Source organism: Phytophthora sojae (genome assembly GCF_000149755.1).
Source record: "Phytophthora sojae unplaced genomic scaffold PHYSOscaffold_6, whole genome shotgun sequence".
In the NCBI taxonomy this organism is placed as follows: domain Eukaryota; phylum Oomycota; class Peronosporomycetes; order Peronosporales; family Peronosporaceae; genus Phytophthora; species Phytophthora sojae.
The window spans coordinates 2,365,651-2,382,418 of NW_009258120.1; the positions used below are offsets into that span (position 1 = coordinate 2,365,651).

General features: G+C 53.2%; 10 protein-coding genes across 10 annotated transcripts; 8 read left to right on the top strand and 2 right to left on the bottom strand.

Annotated features, from left to right (window-relative positions):
- Nucleotides 1–2,193: 2,193 nt before the first annotated feature.
- PHYSODRAFT_335335 (hypothetical protein) lies at nucleotides 2,194–2,679 on the top strand (the record flags this gene model as incomplete). Its single annotated transcript, XM_009532710.1, has 1 exon — nucleotides 2,194–2,679. The coding sequence occupies one exon, from the start codon at nucleotides 2,194–2,196 to the stop codon at nucleotides 2,677–2,679; it is 486 nt and encodes a 161-aa protein (XP_009531005.1).
- Nucleotides 2,680–3,561: 882 nt separating this feature from the next.
- On the top strand, nucleotides 3,562–4,047 carry PHYSODRAFT_335336 (hypothetical protein; the record flags this gene model as incomplete). Its single annotated transcript, XM_009532711.1, has 1 exon — nucleotides 3,562–4,047. The coding sequence occupies one exon, from the start codon at nucleotides 3,562–3,564 to the stop codon at nucleotides 4,045–4,047; it is 486 nt and encodes a 161-aa protein (XP_009531006.1).
- Nucleotides 4,048–4,822: 775 nt separating this feature from the next.
- On the top strand, nucleotides 4,823–5,308 carry PHYSODRAFT_335337 (hypothetical protein; the record flags this gene model as incomplete). Its single annotated transcript, XM_009532712.1, has 1 exon — nucleotides 4,823–5,308. One exon carries the CDS (start codon nucleotides 4,823–4,825, stop codon nucleotides 5,306–5,308), a length of 486 nt encoding a protein of 161 aa, XP_009531007.1.
- A 775-nt stretch (nucleotides 5,309–6,083) lies between these two features.
- PHYSODRAFT_513519 (hypothetical protein) lies at nucleotides 6,084–6,569 on the top strand (the record flags this gene model as incomplete). Its single annotated transcript, XM_009532713.1, has 2 exons — nucleotides 6,084–6,233; nucleotides 6,318–6,569. 2 exons carry the CDS (start codon nucleotides 6,084–6,086, stop codon nucleotides 6,567–6,569), a joined length of 402 nt encoding a protein of 133 aa, XP_009531008.1.
- An 842-nt stretch (nucleotides 6,570–7,411) lies between these two features.
- On the top strand, nucleotides 7,412–7,897 carry PHYSODRAFT_513192 (hypothetical protein; the record flags this gene model as incomplete). Its single annotated transcript, XM_009532714.1, has 2 exons — nucleotides 7,412–7,561; nucleotides 7,646–7,897. 2 exons carry the CDS (start codon nucleotides 7,412–7,414, stop codon nucleotides 7,895–7,897), a joined length of 402 nt encoding a protein of 133 aa, XP_009531009.1.
- Nucleotides 7,898–8,743: 846 nt separating this feature from the next.
- On the top strand, nucleotides 8,744–9,229 carry PHYSODRAFT_513660 (hypothetical protein; the record flags this gene model as incomplete). Its single annotated transcript, XM_009532715.1, has 2 exons — nucleotides 8,744–8,893; nucleotides 8,978–9,229. 2 exons carry the CDS (start codon nucleotides 8,744–8,746, stop codon nucleotides 9,227–9,229), a joined length of 402 nt encoding a protein of 133 aa, XP_009531010.1.
- A 1,144-nt stretch (nucleotides 9,230–10,373) lies between these two features.
- Nucleotides 10,374–13,271, bottom strand: PHYSODRAFT_511499 (hypothetical protein; the record flags this gene model as incomplete). Its single annotated transcript, XM_009532716.1, has 6 exons — nucleotides 10,374–11,164; nucleotides 11,196–11,599; nucleotides 12,355–12,464; nucleotides 12,534–12,897; nucleotides 12,978–13,061; nucleotides 13,099–13,271. The coding sequence occupies 6 exons, from the start codon at nucleotides 13,269–13,271 to the stop codon at nucleotides 10,374–10,376; spliced, it is 1,926 nt and encodes a 641-aa protein (XP_009531011.1).
- A 303-nt stretch (nucleotides 13,272–13,574) lies between these two features.
- PHYSODRAFT_514191 (hypothetical protein) lies at nucleotides 13,575–14,604 on the top strand (the record flags this gene model as incomplete). The annotated part of the gene is made up of 2 exons (XM_009532717.1): nucleotides 13,575–13,605; nucleotides 13,682–14,604. The coding sequence occupies 2 exons, from the start codon at nucleotides 13,575–13,577 to the stop codon at nucleotides 14,602–14,604; spliced, it is 954 nt and encodes a 317-aa protein (XP_009531012.1).
- A 50-nt stretch (nucleotides 14,605–14,654) lies between these two features.
- Nucleotides 14,655–15,350, bottom strand: PHYSODRAFT_354994 (hypothetical protein). The gene is made up of 4 exons (XM_009532718.1): nucleotides 15,311–15,350; nucleotides 15,168–15,215; nucleotides 14,992–15,074; nucleotides 14,655–14,901 (listed from the first exon to the last, which is right to left on the bottom strand). The coding sequence occupies exons 1-4, from the start codon at nucleotides 15,326–15,328 to the stop codon at nucleotides 14,817–14,819; spliced, it is 234 nt and encodes a 77-aa protein (XP_009531013.1). The 5' UTR covers nucleotides 15,329–15,350; the 3' UTR covers nucleotides 14,655–14,816.
- Nucleotides 15,351–15,626: 276 nt separating this feature from the next.
- On the top strand, nucleotides 15,627–16,599 carry PHYSODRAFT_513414 (hypothetical protein; the record flags this gene model as incomplete). Its single annotated transcript, XM_009532719.1, has 6 exons — nucleotides 15,627–15,737; nucleotides 15,812–15,896; nucleotides 15,962–16,017; nucleotides 16,094–16,202; nucleotides 16,280–16,442; nucleotides 16,509–16,599. The coding sequence occupies 6 exons, from the start codon at nucleotides 15,627–15,629 to the stop codon at nucleotides 16,597–16,599; spliced, it is 615 nt and encodes a 204-aa protein (XP_009531014.1).
- Nucleotides 16,600–16,768: the final 169 nt, after the last annotated feature.

The window sequence follows — 16,768 nt, forward strand, 5'->3', positions numbered from 1 at the left end:
CTAACGGCTTACAAATGTTGAGAACTCAACAAGTGACGCCGGTCCGAAAAAATATTTCCTTTTTCGGACCCCCAAAATCCCTGATATTATTTGGGGCGTGTGAGCTCAATTTTTCTTCAATTTTGGCTTTTTGTACATTTTTGGAATGCTTGAGTTAATGATAATCGAGCCGAAATATTTTAACTTATTCTACGAGTGATTTTCACTTTCAAAATTGTGATGTCCGGTTATGTTCGAAAATTGATAGGGCAACTTAAAACGCGATTATCTCGATAACTCTATAAGGTGGATAAGTATCATTGTGTCAGCCGCCGTCTCAAATGCTGAACATTGATGTAGACCGACAGTTTCGTGGGATTTTTGCTGGATTAGTTGGACTGGTTACCCGGGCCCAGAGCCAAGCCCGTTGGTCCCGGGGGGAGGGTCGTAGTTCGTAAGAAAGGTTAATTGTGGTGTATTAGTTGCGTTTACCGTAGTTGTGGAGTATTGTGTGCTAGCCACAGTAAGCGAGTATACGCCCAGGAGCCTAAGTAAGAAAGGTTAAATGTACTTTTTTCAAATTCTCTCTCCCCACAAAGCTACATTAAAAACAGTGAAGACGTAAGCATATTCTAAAACCCTGTTCGAATGAAATATGACCAAAGGCCCTAATTATCAAGACGCGGGATTAAAAAAAAATGACCACCGCAGCAAGAAGCTCAACTTGTTGCTAAGCACACCAGTGATAAAAATGAAGGACAGAAATTTAACTCGACCAGCTGAAGACATGTCCCCGACCGGATAAACCGGAACTTCCGGTTTATCTCTCTAAATGCTACATAACCTCCGAACAGCCCCACGCAGTACTTGTCCATCTCTCGGTTAGCTATTGGTTCTTGACGCGTAGTCTTTACTTAATGCTGAATTTATCGGAGTCACTGGCCGCACACTTGGGATTACAACATTTGTTTTTCTCTCAGTAAGCTTACCAGCTCGTGTCGAGGCTTGGATTCGACATTACATCGAGCTGTTCAACGCGGATTCAATTGTCTGTTGCAATCGTAGTCGAGATGTACTTGATGATCATCACACCAACAAGCATGTGGGGCAATTTGATTTCTTTATTTGCCAAATGAAAAAAAATCACAAGCGACTTGGGCGCGCCTCACTTGCGGCGCACCTGTCGCAGTAATAAATATCTTCTCTGAGCTTACTTGAACGCTCTAGCATATATCGAGATTGTCTTGCGTTCTTCGGGTTCGGTCACAAGATGCGCCTGCACAGGATCCAGGTTCGCAGCGAGTAGATTATCTTGCAGTCGGACGCCTTTACGCACCTGCTTGTAGACCCTTCCAATGAGACTTGTCCTTTGGGTCGTCCTTGAAATCGTGATACAGAGTATCGACAACTTCGCTAATATTGTCAGAGCTTAATGCTTGTTAGGTCAAGACCGCGGCAATTGCAGACGAACACATTGGTGCTGCACGTAGTTGTGGCCCGATTGGCCTTTTCTAGCTGCTGCCTCCTGTTCAGCAAATTCTAAAATGGTATTAAGTGAGCCGGCCCCGCTCGGATCGGGAACATCATGGTCTATACCTCCATCTTCTGGCCTATACCTTTACCTCACGGGACTCCCCTGAGTTATGTGTCCAACACTAGTTATTCCGCATACCAATGCTTAGATAAATCGACCCTATACAACGGTAAGTCATTCGAAAGCATACGAACCTCAAGATATTTTATTTCAATGCAAAACTTAAAAAAAAAAATTCTGGCGATACCGGTATCTGACATCAAACAGGTAGTAACGACAGTTCTTACGAACTGCGAATATCTGGATGGATAATTTCAGGACTTCTAGGCTTCTAGCTACCATACCAGACACCGAATACATACAGAATCCCCAGCCAAACGAACTGCAACCGATCGCCGAAGACGTTGGCGCTACTGTATTTGCCGTTTGGCAGCGATTGAGGCGCGCCGACAAGAAGCGCATCAATCACTACCACTTACTTCATCGCCGCGAGAATTCGCCCGCAAATTCGGCGACTTTGCCAAACGAACCTCCCCGATCGAAGCAGACTCGTTCGTTCCAACACTGCGCCCGCCTTTTCGCCGTCATCTTCGGACCCACAACACGATCTGCCTCCACTTGAGCAAGTCGAGTACCACCCGATCTCCGAATTCAGCGCCGAACCGCACCGCATCACAGCCATGAAGTTCAGCACCTTCCTCGTTGCCGCTCTTGCCGTCGTTGGTGTCGTCGCCGCCGCCGCCCAACCTGCTGCTGCCGGCAATCTGCCGGCCGTCAAATCCGCCGCCGAAGCGCTCCAGATGCTTGAAGCGTCCGAGTTGCCCGATGGTGTCACGCTCATGGGCACTAGTGAGAAGATCGACCCGCCTGCGGGTGCCGCCGCCGCGATCGCCGCCAAGGAAGCTGACAACAAGCACGATGGTGACGCCGACAAGAAGGAGCAGTACGGCGGCTGGGGTCTGGGTCTTGGCGCTGGCTGGGGTCTCGGCGGCGGCTGGGGCAACTGGGGTGGCTGGGGTGGCTACGGACCCTACCGCTTCGGGTTCATGTGCGGCGGCGTCCCTGGCTGGGCCTACCCCATGGGCTACTGGAACATGTTCGGCGCGGGTCTCTACGGCGGCAGCTGCGGTCTCGGCATGCCTTTCGGCGGTCTCTACTACTGCTAAATTGGCCGACCGCGCAGCCACCTACCTACCTACCTACCTACCTACCTACCTACCTACCTACCTACCTACCTACCTACCTACCTACCTACCTACCTTCTTACCTCTCTGGCGTCTTGCACCAATTAATTAAGGTTCATCAGCTGTACCTTGGCGCATTCGCCTAGAATTCAAAACCAAAATATAATGCTTTCTCCTTTTTGAAGCGGGGTTTTCGTGAGTTTGTGCGTCTTGAGCCAGATTGTGCAATGTTATCGGAAGCGTGGCTTCGGCGATCGGCTGTAGTTCGTTTGGCTGGGGATTCTGTATCTGTTCGGTGTCTGGTATAGTATCTAGACTCCTAGAAATCCTGAAATGTTCCATCCAGATATCCAACTAATTTAACTAATCCAACAAAAATCTGTCGGTATCAGTTTCCTTTTCCACACCAATGTTCAGCATTTGTTAAAATGCCGGGCAGTAAGACATGTATTTAAGTTCACCTGTTGTGCTTGTGCTAGCCTAGCAGCATGCTACTACAGTAGTACCTACGTCCACTCGGTTTGAGGTTTACTTTTTCCGAATAAACTGCCACAATTGTGCTTTTGTATGAACCATATTTCGGAGCCGTTGGCGCTACTGTATTCGCCGTTTGGCAGCGATTGAGGCGCGCCGACAAGAAGCGCATCAATCACTACCACTTACTTCATCGCCGCGAGAATTCGCCCGCAAATTCGGCGACTTTGCCAAACGAACCTCCCCGATCGAAGCAGACTCGTTCGTTCCAACACTGCGCCCGCCTTTTCGCCGTCATCTTCGGACCCACAACACGATCTGCCTCCACTTGAGCAAGTCGAGTACCACCCGATCTCCGAATTCAGCGCCGAACCGCACCGCATCACAGCCATGAAGTTCAGCACCTTCCTCGTTGCCGCTCTTGCCGTCGTTGGTGTCGTCGCCGCCGCCGCCCAACCTGCTGCTGCCGGCAATCTGCCGGCCGTCAAATCCGCCGCCGAAGCGCTCCAGAAGCTTGAAGCGTCCGAGTTGCCCGATGGTGTCACGCTCACGGGCACCAGTGAGAAGATCGACCCGCCTGCGGGTGCCGCCGCCGCGATCGCCGCCAAGGAAGCTGACAACAAGCACGATGGTGACGCCGACAAGAAGGAGCAGTACGGCGGCTGGGGTCTGGGTCTTGGCGCTGGCTGGGGTCTCGGCGGCGGCTGGGGCAACTGGGGTGGCTGGGGTGGCTACGGACCCTACCGCTTCGGGTTCATGTGCGGCGGCGTCCCTGGCTGGGCCTACCCCATGGGCTACTGGAACATGTTCGGCGCGGGTCTCTACGGCGGCAGCTGCGGTCTCGGCATGCCTTTCGGCGGTCTCTACTACTGCTAAATTGGCCGACCGCGCAGCTACCTACCTACCTACCTACCTTCTTACCTCTCTGGCGTCTTGCACCAATTAATTAAGGTTCATCAGCTGTACCTTGGCGCATTTTTTCGTGAGTTTGTGCGTCTTGAGCCAGATTGTGCAATGTTATCGGCAGCGTGGCTTCGGCGATCGGCTGTAGTTCGTTTGGCTGGGGATTCTGTATCTGTTCGGTGTCTGGTATAGTATCTAGACTCCTAGAAATCCTGAAATGTTCCATCCAGATATCCAACTAATCCAACTAATCCAACAAAAATCTGTCGGTATCAGTTTCCTTTTCCACACCAATGTTCAGCATTTGTTAAAATGCCGGGAAGTAAGACATGTATTTAAGTTCACCTGTTGTGCTTGTGCTAGCCTAGCAGCATGCTACTACAGTAGTACCTACGTCCACTCGGTTTGAGGTTTACTTTTTCCGAATAAACTGCCACAATTGTGCTTTTGTATGAACCATATTTCGGAGCCGTTGGCGCTACTGTATTTGCCGTTTGGCAGCGATTGAGGCGCGCCGACAAGAAGCGCATCAATCACTACCACTTACTTCATCGCCGCGAGAATTCGCCCGCAAATTCGGCGACTTTGCCAAACGAACCTCCCCGATCGAAGCAGACTCGTTCGTTCCAACACTGCGCCCGCCTTTTCGCCGTCATCTTCGGACCCACAACACGATCTGCCTCCACTTGAGCAAGTCGAGTACCACCCGATCTCCGAATTCAGCGCCGAACCGCACCGCATCACAGCCATGAAGTTCAGCACCTTCCTCGTTGCCGCTCTTGCCGTCGTTGGTGTCGTCGCCGCCGCCGCCCAACCTGCTGCTGCCGGCAATCTGCCGGCCGTCAAATCCGCCGCCGAAGCGCTCCAGAAGCTTGAAGCGTCCGAGTTGCCCGATGGTGTCACGCTCATGGGCACCAGTGAGAAGATCGACCCGCCTGCGGGTGCCGCCGCCGCGATCGCCGCCAAGGAAGCTGACAACAAGCACGATGGTGACGCCGACAAGAAGGAGCAGTACGGCGGCTGGGGTCTGGGTCTTGGCGCTGGCTGGGGTCTCGGCGGCGGCTGGGGCAACTGGGGTGGCTGGGGTGGCTACGGACCCTACCGCTTCGGGTTCATGTGCGGCGGCGTCCCTGGCTGGGCCTACCCCATGGGCTACTGGAACATGTTCGGCGCGGGTCTCTACGGCGGCAGCTGCGGTCTCGGCATGCCTTTCGGCGGTCTCTACTACTGCTAAATTGGCCGACCGCGCAGCTACCTACCTACCTACCTACCTTCTTACCTCTCTGGCGTCTTGCACCAATTAATTAAGGTTCATCAGCTGTACCTTGGCGCATTTTTTCGTGAGTTTGTGCGTCTTGAGCCAGATTGTGCAATGTTATCGGAAGCGTGGCTTCGGCGATCGGCTGTAGTTCGTTTGGCTGGGGATTCTGTATCTGTTCGGTGTCTGGTATAGTATCTAGACTCCTAGAAATCCTGAAATGTTCCATCCAGATATCCAACTAATCCAACTAATCCAACAAAAATCTGTCGGTATCAGTTTCCTTTTCCACACCAATGTTCAGCATTTGTTAAAATGCCGGGAAGTAAGACATGTATTTAAGTTCACCTGTTGTGCTTGTGCTAGCCTAGCAGCATGCTACTACAGTAGTACCTACGTCCACTCGGTTTGAGGTTTACTTTTTCCGAATAAACTGCCACAATTGTGCTTTTGTATGAACCATATTTCGGAGCCGTTGGCGCTACTGTATTTGCCGTTTGGCAGCGATTGAGGCGCGCCGACAAGAAGCGCATCAATCACTACCACTTACTTCATCGCCGCGAGAATTCGCCCGCAAATTCGGCGACTTTGCCAAACGAACCTCCCCGATCGAAGCAGACTCGTTCGTTCCAACACTGCGCCCGCCTTTTCGCCGTCATCTTCGGACCCACAACACGATCTGCCTCCACTTGAGCAAGTCGAGTACCACCCGATCTCCGAATTCAGCGCCGAACCGCACCGCATCACAGCCATGAAGTTCAGCACCTTCCTCGTTGCCGCTCTTGCCGTCGTTGGTGTCGTCGCCGCCGCCGCCCAACCTGCTGCTGCCGGCAATCTGCCGGCCGTCAAATCCGCCGCCGAAGCGCTCCAGAAGCTTGAAGCGTCCGAGTTGCCCGATGGTGTCACGCTCACGGGCACCAGTGAGAAGATCGACCCGCCTGCGGGTGCCGCCGCCGCGATCGCCGCCAAGGAAGCTGACAACAAGCACGATGGTGACGCCGACAAGAAGGAGCAGTACGGCGGCTGGGGTCTGGGTCTTGGCGCTGGCTGGGGTCTCGGCGGCGGCTGGGGCAACTGGGGTGGCTGGGGTGGCTACGGACCCTACCGCTTCGGGTTCATGTGCGGCGGCGTCCCTGGCTGGGCCTACCCCATGGGCTACTGGAACATGTTCGGCGCGGGTCTCTACGGCGGCAGCTGCGGTCTCGGCATGCCTTTCGGCGGTCTCTACTACTGCTAAATTGGCCGACCGCGCAGCCACCTACCTACCTACCTACCTACCTACCTACCTACCTTCTTACCTCTCTGGCGTCTTGCACCAATTAATTAAGGTTCATCAGCTGTACCTTGGCGCATTCGCCTAGAATTCAAAACCAAAATATAATGCTTTCTCCTTTTTGAAGCGGGGTTTTCGTGAGTTTGTGCGTCTTGAGCCAGATTGTGCAATGTTATCGGAAGCGTGGCTTCGGCGATCGGCTGTAGTTCGTTTGGCTGGGGATTCTGTATCTGTTCGGTGTCTGGTATAGTATCTAGACTCCTAGAAATCCTGAAATGTTCCATCCAGATATCCAACTAATCCAACTAATCCAACAAAAATCTGTCGGTATCAGTTTCCTTTTCCACACCAATGTTCAGCATTTGTTAAAATGCCGGGAAGTAAGACATGTATTTAAGTTCACCTGTTGTGCTTGTGCTAGCCTAGCAGCATGCTACTACAGTAGTACCTACGTCCACTCGGTTTGAGGTTTACTTTTTCCGAATAAACTGCCACAATTGTGCTTTTGTATGAACCATATTTCGGAGCCGTTGGCGCTACTGTATTTGCCGTTTGGCAGTGATTGAGGCGCGCCGACAAGAAGCGCATCAATCACTACCACTTACTTCATCGCCGCGAGAATTCGCCCGCAAATTCGGCGACTTTGCCAAACGAACCTCCCCGATCGAAGCAGACTCGTTCGTTCCAACACTGCGCCCGCCTTTTCGCCGTCATCTTCGGACCCACAACACGATCTGCCTCCACTTGAGCAAGTCGAGTACCACCCGATCTCCGAATTCAGCGCCGAACCGCACCGCATCACAGCCATGAAGTTCAGCACCTTCCTCGTTGCCGCTCTTGCCGTCGTTGGTGTCGTCGCCGCCGCCGCCCAACCTGCTGCTGCCGGCAATCTGCCGGCCGTCAAATCCGCCGCCGAAGCGCTCCAGAAGCTTGAAGCGTCCGAGTTGCCCGATGGTGTCACGCTCATGGGCACCAGTGAGAAGATCGACCCGCCTGCGGGTGCCGCCGCCGCGATCGCCGCCAAGGAAGCTGACAACAAGCACGATGGTGACGCCGACAAGAAGGAGCAGTACGGCGGCTGGGGTCTGGGTCTTGGCGCTGGCTGGGGTCTCGGCGGCGGCTGGGGCAACTGGGGTGGCTGGGGTGGCTACGGACCCTACCGCTTCGGGTTCATGTGCGGCGGCGTCCCTGGCTGGGCCTACCCCATGGGCTACTGGAACATGTTCGGCGCGGGTCTCTACGGCGGCAGCTGCGGTCTCGGCATGCCTTTCGGCGGTCTCTACTACTGCTAAATTGGCCGACCGCGCAGCCACCTACCTACCTACCTACCTACCTACCTACCTACCTACCTTCTTACCTCTCTGGCGTCTTGCACCAATTAATTAAGGTTCATCAGCTGTACCTTGGCGCATTCGCCTAGAATTCAAAACCAAAATATAATGCTTTCTCCTTTTTGAAGCGGGGTTTTCGTGAGTTTGTGCGTCTTGAGCCAGATTGTGCAATGTTATCGGCAGCGTGGCTTCGGCGATCGGCTGTAGTTCGTTTGGCTGGGGATTCTGTATCTGTTCGGTGTCTGGTATAGTATCTAGACTCCTAGAAATCCTGAAATGTTCCATCCAGATATCCAACTAATTTAACTAATCCAACAAAAATCTGTCGGTATCAGTTTCCTTTTCCACACCAATGTTCAGCATTTGTTAAAATGCCGGGCAGTAAGACATGTATTTAAGTTCACCTGTTGTGCTTGTGCTAGCCTAGCAGCATGCTACTACAGTAGTACCTACGTCCACTCGGTTTGAGGTTTACTTTTTCCGAATAAACTGCCACAATTGTGCTTTTGTATGAACCATATTTCGGAGCCGTTGGCGCTACTGTATTTGCCGTTTGGCAGCGATTGAGGCGCGCCGACAAGAAGCGCATCAATCACTACCACTTACTTCATCGCCGCGAGAATTCGCCCGCAAATTCGGCGACTTTGCCAAACGAACCTCCCCGATCGAAGCAGACTCGTTCGTTCCAACACTGCGCCCGCCTTTTCGCCGTCATCTTCGGACCCACAACACGATCTGCCTCCACTTGAGCAAGTCGAGTACCACCCGATCTCCGAATTCAGCGCCGAACCGCACCGCATCACAGCCATGAAGTTCAGCACCTTCCTCGTTGCCGCTCTTGCCGTCGTTGGTGTCGTCGCCGCCGCCGCCCAACCTGCTGCTGCCGGCAATCTGCCGGCCGTCAAATCCGCCGCCGAAGCGCTCCAGAAGCTTGAAGCGTCCGAGTTGCCCGATGGTGTCACGCTCATGGGCACCAGTGAGAAGATCGACCCGCCTGCGGGTGCCGCCGCCGCGATCGCCGCCAAGGAAGCTGACAACAAGCACGATGGTGACGCCGACAAGAAGGAGCAGTACGGCGGCTGGGGTCTGGGTCTTGGCGCTGGCTGGGGTCTCGGCGGCGGCTGGGGCAACTGGGGTGGCTGGGGTGGCTACGGACCCTACCGCTTCGGGTTCATGTGCGGCGGCGTCCCTGGCTGGGCCTACCCCATGGGCTACTGGAACATGTTCGGCGCGGGTCTCTACGGCGGCAGCTGCGGTCTCGGCATGCCTTTCGGCGGTCTCTACTACTGCTAAATTGGCCGACCGCGCAGCCACCTACCTACCTACCTACCTACCTACCTACCTACCTTCTTACCTCTCTGGCGTCTTGCACCAATTAATTAAGGTTCATCAGCTGTACCTTGGCGCATTCGCCTAGAATTCAAAACCAAAATATAATGCTTTCTCCTTTTTGAAGCGAGTGTTTCGTGATTGTTATTTTTTTGCGTCCTGCGCCGAATTATAAAAACGTACTGTAGAGAGGAGCGTCGGGAACTCGCCATAGTGCAGTATGTCGATTCGGTTGTAACTGGAAGGTTTCAATGTCTGTCGTTTGTCTTGAATTGATTTCGAGCGTACCTAGATATCCTGGGATTATCCATCTAGGTATCTCAACTCCAATTAATCCCACAAAAAATCCCACGAAACCGGTTCACTTTTCGACATCGATGCAGCTACGGCGTTCGGCATCCGGGCAATAACTTCGTCGATATGGTGGGGCTGCGTACAGTGAGGTGAATTGCTCAACGTATCAAGGTACTCCATTCAACCCAACAAATCAGTATTTTTTGCACGTGATACCAATGAATCGTACAAGTAACCAACATATTTCGAAGTATCAAAATCGATCTCATTACCGCAATTTGTTATTTTAATAACATTAAAATGCCAAACTCGTGCTCTTCCATCCGGGTTTGGTCACATTGTGGGACCGATCCAGCGTTGTCGTATTTCTTCCAATACCTGTCACCATTTATATCGGGAAATGATCGTTTCTGAGCTCCCGGAGGTCATTGTGTCGATAATACACTTTGCGGACTGGGGGGATAGCTGCAAACGTGAATATTAGAGAACTGTAGTTTCTGGAGCTATTTCAAATTTCGGAGCTAAAATGGCGTAATAGACTCCGTGGAGTTACAGGGGTACCCGATAGCTCCACTGGAGTTAAGTATTGGAGTATCCGCCGGTATTTTATCCGTAATATATTTCCGGATTATCTGAGTTAATCCGGATTTTATGTAGCTCCAAGTCCAAAATAGCTCCAGAAACTACAGTTCTCTATTAACTCGGTTGTGTTCCTATCCAGCTCATAGAGGCAACGTAAGCTCCGAGTGCGCTTCGAAATGCTGGCACTTCGGTCTTGACGGCTTGGTGGTGTCATCACGCTGATAAAGGCGAGCTACGCTTTCAAAGGCAACGCTTTCCTAATGACAGGCAGGCTCTGGCGATGGTACTTCTTGAACAGCAATGCTAATGCTGCTTGATACTGGGTCAGCTCGAAGTCCGACACCACGATATCAAGGTATTCCACCGTGCGGTTCCGTCTAAGCATGTATAGCAGTGCTATACAAAACTCCTGGAATGGCAGTGTACCGGTACCATTAGCGTCGGTCCCGATGTGAACACGTAGACGCCTCACCGAACTAGCCAATGAGGACTGGGGCGCACAGAAAAAACATGACGAGACTCCCAACGAGGCTGGCGCCTGTGGGTGCAACGTTATCTGGTTCCGTAATCTGCTGTCACGAACTTCAAATCGAATCTTGAAAGCAGGCGTCGATATGGCAATTTCTCTCAAATGCGGGCAGTTGGCAGCAATTCTCTCCAGCATGGATGTGCGAAAGTTCGAAACTTGGATTGACAAATACACCAGTGACGATCCAATCAGTTCCAGAAATCGGCACAGAACGTCGTCATCCGGATCGGTCTTGAGCACAAGCATCAGCGACGAAATGCCTGTCGACAGTGTACCATCGGGTAAATCCTCCTCTTGAACGAGGTTAGATCGGCGAATTTGGCACTTCCCAAACCCAGGTACCAGCACATCTACCCATCCATTCTCAATTTTATCCGTCAGGAGCTTGATACCACGAATCTTTCTGGCAACTGTGAAGGCCGCGTTTTTCTCGAGGGTTTCATTCGGGCTCATGGGTGTGTAGTCGTATGCGTGTCTTTGGCTTGATGAAATAGCTATTCCGCGCCTGCTGCAGGTGTGGCAAACCCAGCAGGTCTTCTTCCGGATAGTTCGACGTCATAACCTCTCGCATCGCGTCAACATCTTGTCCAGTAAGAATCACATCTTGAAGAGTAAGTGTCTTCAGGCATGACAGGCGCTGCGGATACTTAGAAAAGAATCCGTAGCAAATCCACCGCCACCTCCACGTGACGACTTCTGTGGCTTGTTCCTCGCTCAAGACCATTGAAATCGATACGTGGTTAGTGGTTTGGTTCACGGCTGCTCCAGAGCACGCCCGCTCAAAGAACCATGTCCTAAAGGGGAGGCAGGATATGCTTACTGAGTCCAATCTGAATTGACGGGGAGTTGTCGACGGGCTGGCTCGCGGGCCAGTCATTACTTGTCCTCCATTCCCTTCCGCTGATCCACCAAAAATACTCGTGAGTAATCTTCCTATACACCTTTGTGCGGCCTACTTCGTACCAACGTGCAATCAAATCCGAAAGTCGCAAAATTCATATTGCAAATTTCTAGTTAGCAACTTCAATTACGCATTCAAAGATAGAATTACGGCAATCAAAGTTGGACCAGGGGTCCAAGATCTCCATGGCTACGTAAGCTGGCGTGCTGTGCTCACGCCAAAACGGAAGACGGAGCTGCGCTCGCGCCAAAAGCAAGGGCGCGCGGTTTGCCGCGCACTTAGCCGACGCCGACCGAGTGGAGCTCACTTCGCAATTCGCCTTCTTCGCAGATGTCCCTCCAAGGCCGCGTTACTCGCCACACCGTCCTCGAGAAGCAGCGTCCTAAAATCCCGCATTAAGCGAGACTTGGCTCTGGATCGCCACGCAATCTACGATCGCTCGCGTGAGCCAGACAGCAACGGTGAGATCCTCTCCATTTCGGAACGCCAGATCCACATCCTGGAGCGCGCCGCGACCGCTAACATGAACGTGATGACCCCAGCGCTGGTGGCCAGCATGGAGCTGCACTGTCGTGACTTCGTCACCAAGGCGAACAACGAGGACATAGTGTACGGCATGTAGCAGGGCTCGTCGGACCAGTAGTAGTAGCCTACTTTACTATACGAATTTGATTGCCGTAATTCTATCTTTGAATGCGTAATTGAAGTTGCTAACTAGAAATTTGCAATATGAATTTTGCGACTTTCGGATTTGATTGCACGTTGGTACGAAGTAGGCCGCACAAAGGTGTAGATCTCCTTGCGGCTGCATGCTTCGCAGGAGCTGCTAACGTGTAACCAAGCTCCGACCAAAAACGCATCCCCGAGCAGCAAATACCATCGCAAGCTATGGTCTCCACTAACGGTATCACGTCCGGCTTACTTAATACCGATCCGAGTTCTACTCCAATCGATTCCAAAACAAACGTCACTCTCGGAAGGTCATTCCCCCGCCCCATCGGGGGCCACGTCTGGTCTCGGAGATGGCGAACCACCCTCAACACATTCTGCGAGTAGTTAGCCAAACCTCCCCCACTTTCCGCATGAGTTGGACGCACTTGGATCGTGATTGGGACATCAATTTCGTCTGGAACAGCTCCTAGCTCTCGTGTCCCCCTCCAAATCTCGACGAGCTCCTTCAACGCCGCCTTGTATTCTCTGCTACGCCGGTCATGTTGCTCGGCCCCACAGAAGAACGCCAAGTCGCCGTCAAGTGCGTGTTCGGGGCCCGCATCCTGCACAAAGATACCACGTAGCATGCTGCCAACGTCGCTCCTAGGAGGCCGTCTGACGTACGGTAACTCCAGTTGAAAGCGAGTGCGGGATCCGTCGAACTCCTCGGCGACGGCGGATCCTCGACTATCCACATCAGCAGTTTCTTCCACGCGTCACTGTCCACCAAGGCCACGACCGAGAGCAGCCTCAGCGCCTCTCGCAGCTTGAATCTTTGGCTTTTGATTCCGAGGAGCACGGATTCTTAGGTCGAACGGCGAGTCCGAGCTCTCGCACTCGCACAAGCCCACAGCGCCCCTGATGTGGTCGCACCACGGCAGCAGGAAGTTCCACATGTCGTCCACCGCGTCGTCTCCTTCAAAGGAGGCGGTCGACCTTCCCTCCAAGGCGCGCAGCTCGCCCGCGAGCTCCTCCCTCGCCCCCTCCATCTTAGATGCGTTGATAGGTGACTCAATCAGAACACAAGTCTTGTACTCCTTAACCCCCATCAGATTTTCCCGAGGACAAATGACCAAAACTTTGGCACAACGACACATGAATATACCGGTAACGTCTTGGCAGACCTCTGTCCTTACACTTGCCCAGCATTACATGTATCGAGTGTCCTTGTAGACATAATGGCCACCTGGAAAGTTGTCCCTTTGATGAATTTGTCAAGCTCAAATTAGTTTATGTACGCCACACCACCAATTTGGTCCGTGTATTTCTGGTATCTTTCAAGAGAAGAAAACATGTCCTGGTGTACCATCGAGTCCGACCCCGGTACGCGGCACTCACTTAGTGCGCTCTCGCTGAGCCTCCGCTCCCTCCCACTAACCCCTATATATCTCTTCTGCAGGCGTGTTCACCGCCCTCATCGAGGACATCGGCGTCAAGGGCGTGCAGGTGGAGGAGCTCTACACGCTGGACGAGCAGCAGTTCGCCGACCTATCGCCCGTGTACGGGTTGGTCTTCCTCTTCAAGTACGAGTCCAACCATGGGGAAGACGCCGAGCCGCCCGTGTTCGCCAGCGAGGAGGACGGGCTGTTCTTCGCCAAGCAGGTGATCAGCAACGCCTGCGCCACGCAGGCCATCCTGTCCATCCTGCTCAACTGCCAGGACATCGAGCTGGGCGAGACGCTGAGCGAGTTCAAGGCCTTCACGGGCGACTTCCCGTCGGACCTCAAGGGCCTGGCCATCTCCAACAGCGACAAGATCCGGCTGGCGCACAACTCGTTCGCGCGCGCCGAGCCCTTCGTCGTGGAGGAGCGCAAGGACACGGAGGACGACGACGTCTACCACTTCGTGGCGTACGTGCCGGTGAATGGCAAGGTGTACGAACTGGACGGTCTGCGCGAAGGTCCGATCTGTCTGGGGGAGGTCCCGGACGCGGCGAACCGCGACTCGTGGCTGCAGGTGGCGTGTCCGGTGATCCAGAAGAGGATCGAGAAGTACGCGGCGTCGGAGATCCGCTTCAATCTGCTCGCGCTGGTGCGCAATCGAATACAGACGTACGAGGAGCAGCTCCAGGCGATCATTGAGGCCGGTGGGAGCGAGCAGCAGGCGGCCCAGATCCAAGCGGATCTGGGGTTCGAGCAGCAGAAGCGGGAGAACTGGGCGCTGGAGAACAAGCGCCGCAAGCACAACTACATCCCGTTCATCATCCAACTGCTCAAGACGCTGGCCGAGAAGAAGCAGCTGGAGCCGCTGATCAAGCAGCAGCTCGACGCCCGAAACGCTGCTGCCAACGCCAATGCAGCGAAGCCTACAAGCGCACAGTAAACTGCATGCACGTTAACGAGAGAAGAAGAAGAAATGACAGAAGAGATTTTCAGTGCAAGGCGTGTTTATCAGCAGTGCTGGATGCTGCTCATACTGGGATCTTTCGGGGCTAGTGGAGACCTCCCGCGTGTTACTCTAACTGCGTTCAGATCCAAACACTCGCCTCGACGGCTTTCAAAACGCTCGAAGGTCCGCGGAACCTTCTCGTCCGTCTAGAATCCGCCACGCAGCTGCAGCACCATGTGGATGGTGCCGCCCGCAGCCACGTTGTAGTCCTGCAGCGTCTTGTCATCCGCACTGCATGAATAAACCCAACACAGCGATAAATACGTTAGCTACAGCTCCGCTTCATTGCCCTGGGGGTGAAGGGCAGACACGCCGACGTACAGCTGCTTGCCGCTGTAGATGAGGCGGATCTGGTCCACCTGGATGCCCTCCTTCTCCTGCAGCGCCTGCTTCACGTGCAGGATCTAAAGGCGCAGCACCAGACCAAAGGGGGATACAGGCGTCAGCGGAGATATCCGACCAGCTTGACTCAACCCAGATCCATCTATCTATCGTACCGTGTTGTCCGGCTCAAAGTTGAACGTCTGTTTCCGGCCCGTGAGCGTCTACGCCAACGAATCGAGCAGCACCAGCAATGAGTTAGTATTAGAGGCACGATAGAGATTGCGCTGTCCCCCTGCTCCGCGGTGCGCGCGCGTACCTTGATCTGGATCTGCATGGTGCTAGCTAGTGAGTCCGACTCGAGTGTTTCGTGAAAGTGGCAGTGAGAGTCTTCTTTATCGGCTAAGTACCGTAGTGGTCATAAGTATAGGAACTTTTTACTCATGAAAAATATGTTGAAATGCTGATAAGTAAACACAAGAAAGTGGATAAGTGTGAATTGCTGAGCACATGTTTACAAAATATGATAGGTTATGTCAAGTACTGTATTGCTTGTTCCACACGATATGTACATAAATACTTAAATTGGCTTCGCCGTCATCTCCACATTTGCATTCGTCTTGAGGACCGCCGCCATGTTCTCGCTCTTCTGGGGGCTGTGGAACTATTTATTCTCCAAGGCGGAGCTGCATCTGCTGATCGTGGGGCTGGACGACGCGGGAAAAACGGTAGGTAAGTTGCGGTGGGTGCGCGTCCGGTCAATGGGGGGAATCGTGGGTCTGATTTTTCCCGTGGGATACGATTTTTTATTTATGCGCAGACGCTGCTGGAGCAGCTTAAAGGCATCTTCGGCAAGAAGCCAGGCATCCCGTTGGACAAGATCCCGCCCACTGTGGGGCTCAACAGTACGTGGGCTGAATTGGAGACGTCACAGATGGTGAAGGGAGGAATTGACAGGCTCGTCGCGCAGTCGCTCGAGTTGATATCAAGCGGTCCAGGGTCATTTTCTGGGATCTCGGAGGACAGGTGGGTTTGACTGCTAGATTGGAAGTAATTCAGCTGCCATGGTAGACTTGAGGCTGATGAGGATGTATGTGCACAGGAGCGTCTGCGAGCTATCTGGAACAAATACTACAGCGAGAGCCATGGCATCGTGTTCGTGATCGACTCGGCCAATGAAGGACGGTTCCAGGAAGCCAAGGCGACATTGCGTACGTACTGTACTGTTGTAAACGGCGGGTGGTGACAGTGCGGTTGATTGACTTCGTTGGATTAATTTGTGTTGCAGACGCTATGCTGTCGAACTCGGAGCTGTCAGGAGTGCCGTTGCTCGTGCTGGCCAACAAGATGGACTTGGAGAATGCGCGGACGGTGAACCACATTTCTGGAATGCTAGATTTAGAGAGCCACCAAGGCGCAGTGGCTAGCTACCCGATCTGTGCACTGACAAGGTGAGTCGACTCTCATTTGTGTCTTCAGTAAGCCTTGCGCGGCTAACTGTACTGCCGCTCATACAGGGAGGGCATTGAAGGAGCGATGAACTGGCTGGTGGACGCTGTAAAGTCAAGCGACAGATATTACGAGAAGACTGCCGCTGGCACAACGTGACCAGATTGGTCTTCGACTGTGCTGCTTGCAGGAGCATTCCATCGGCACAGCTAATAGATGAAGCGCCGCACGCGTACCCTCACAAGCTTCAACCAGGGAAACGGGCGTGTTCGGTCTAATCAAAACACAACGTTCACCGCTCGCTCGGTATCGTATCGTTTGCCTCGTT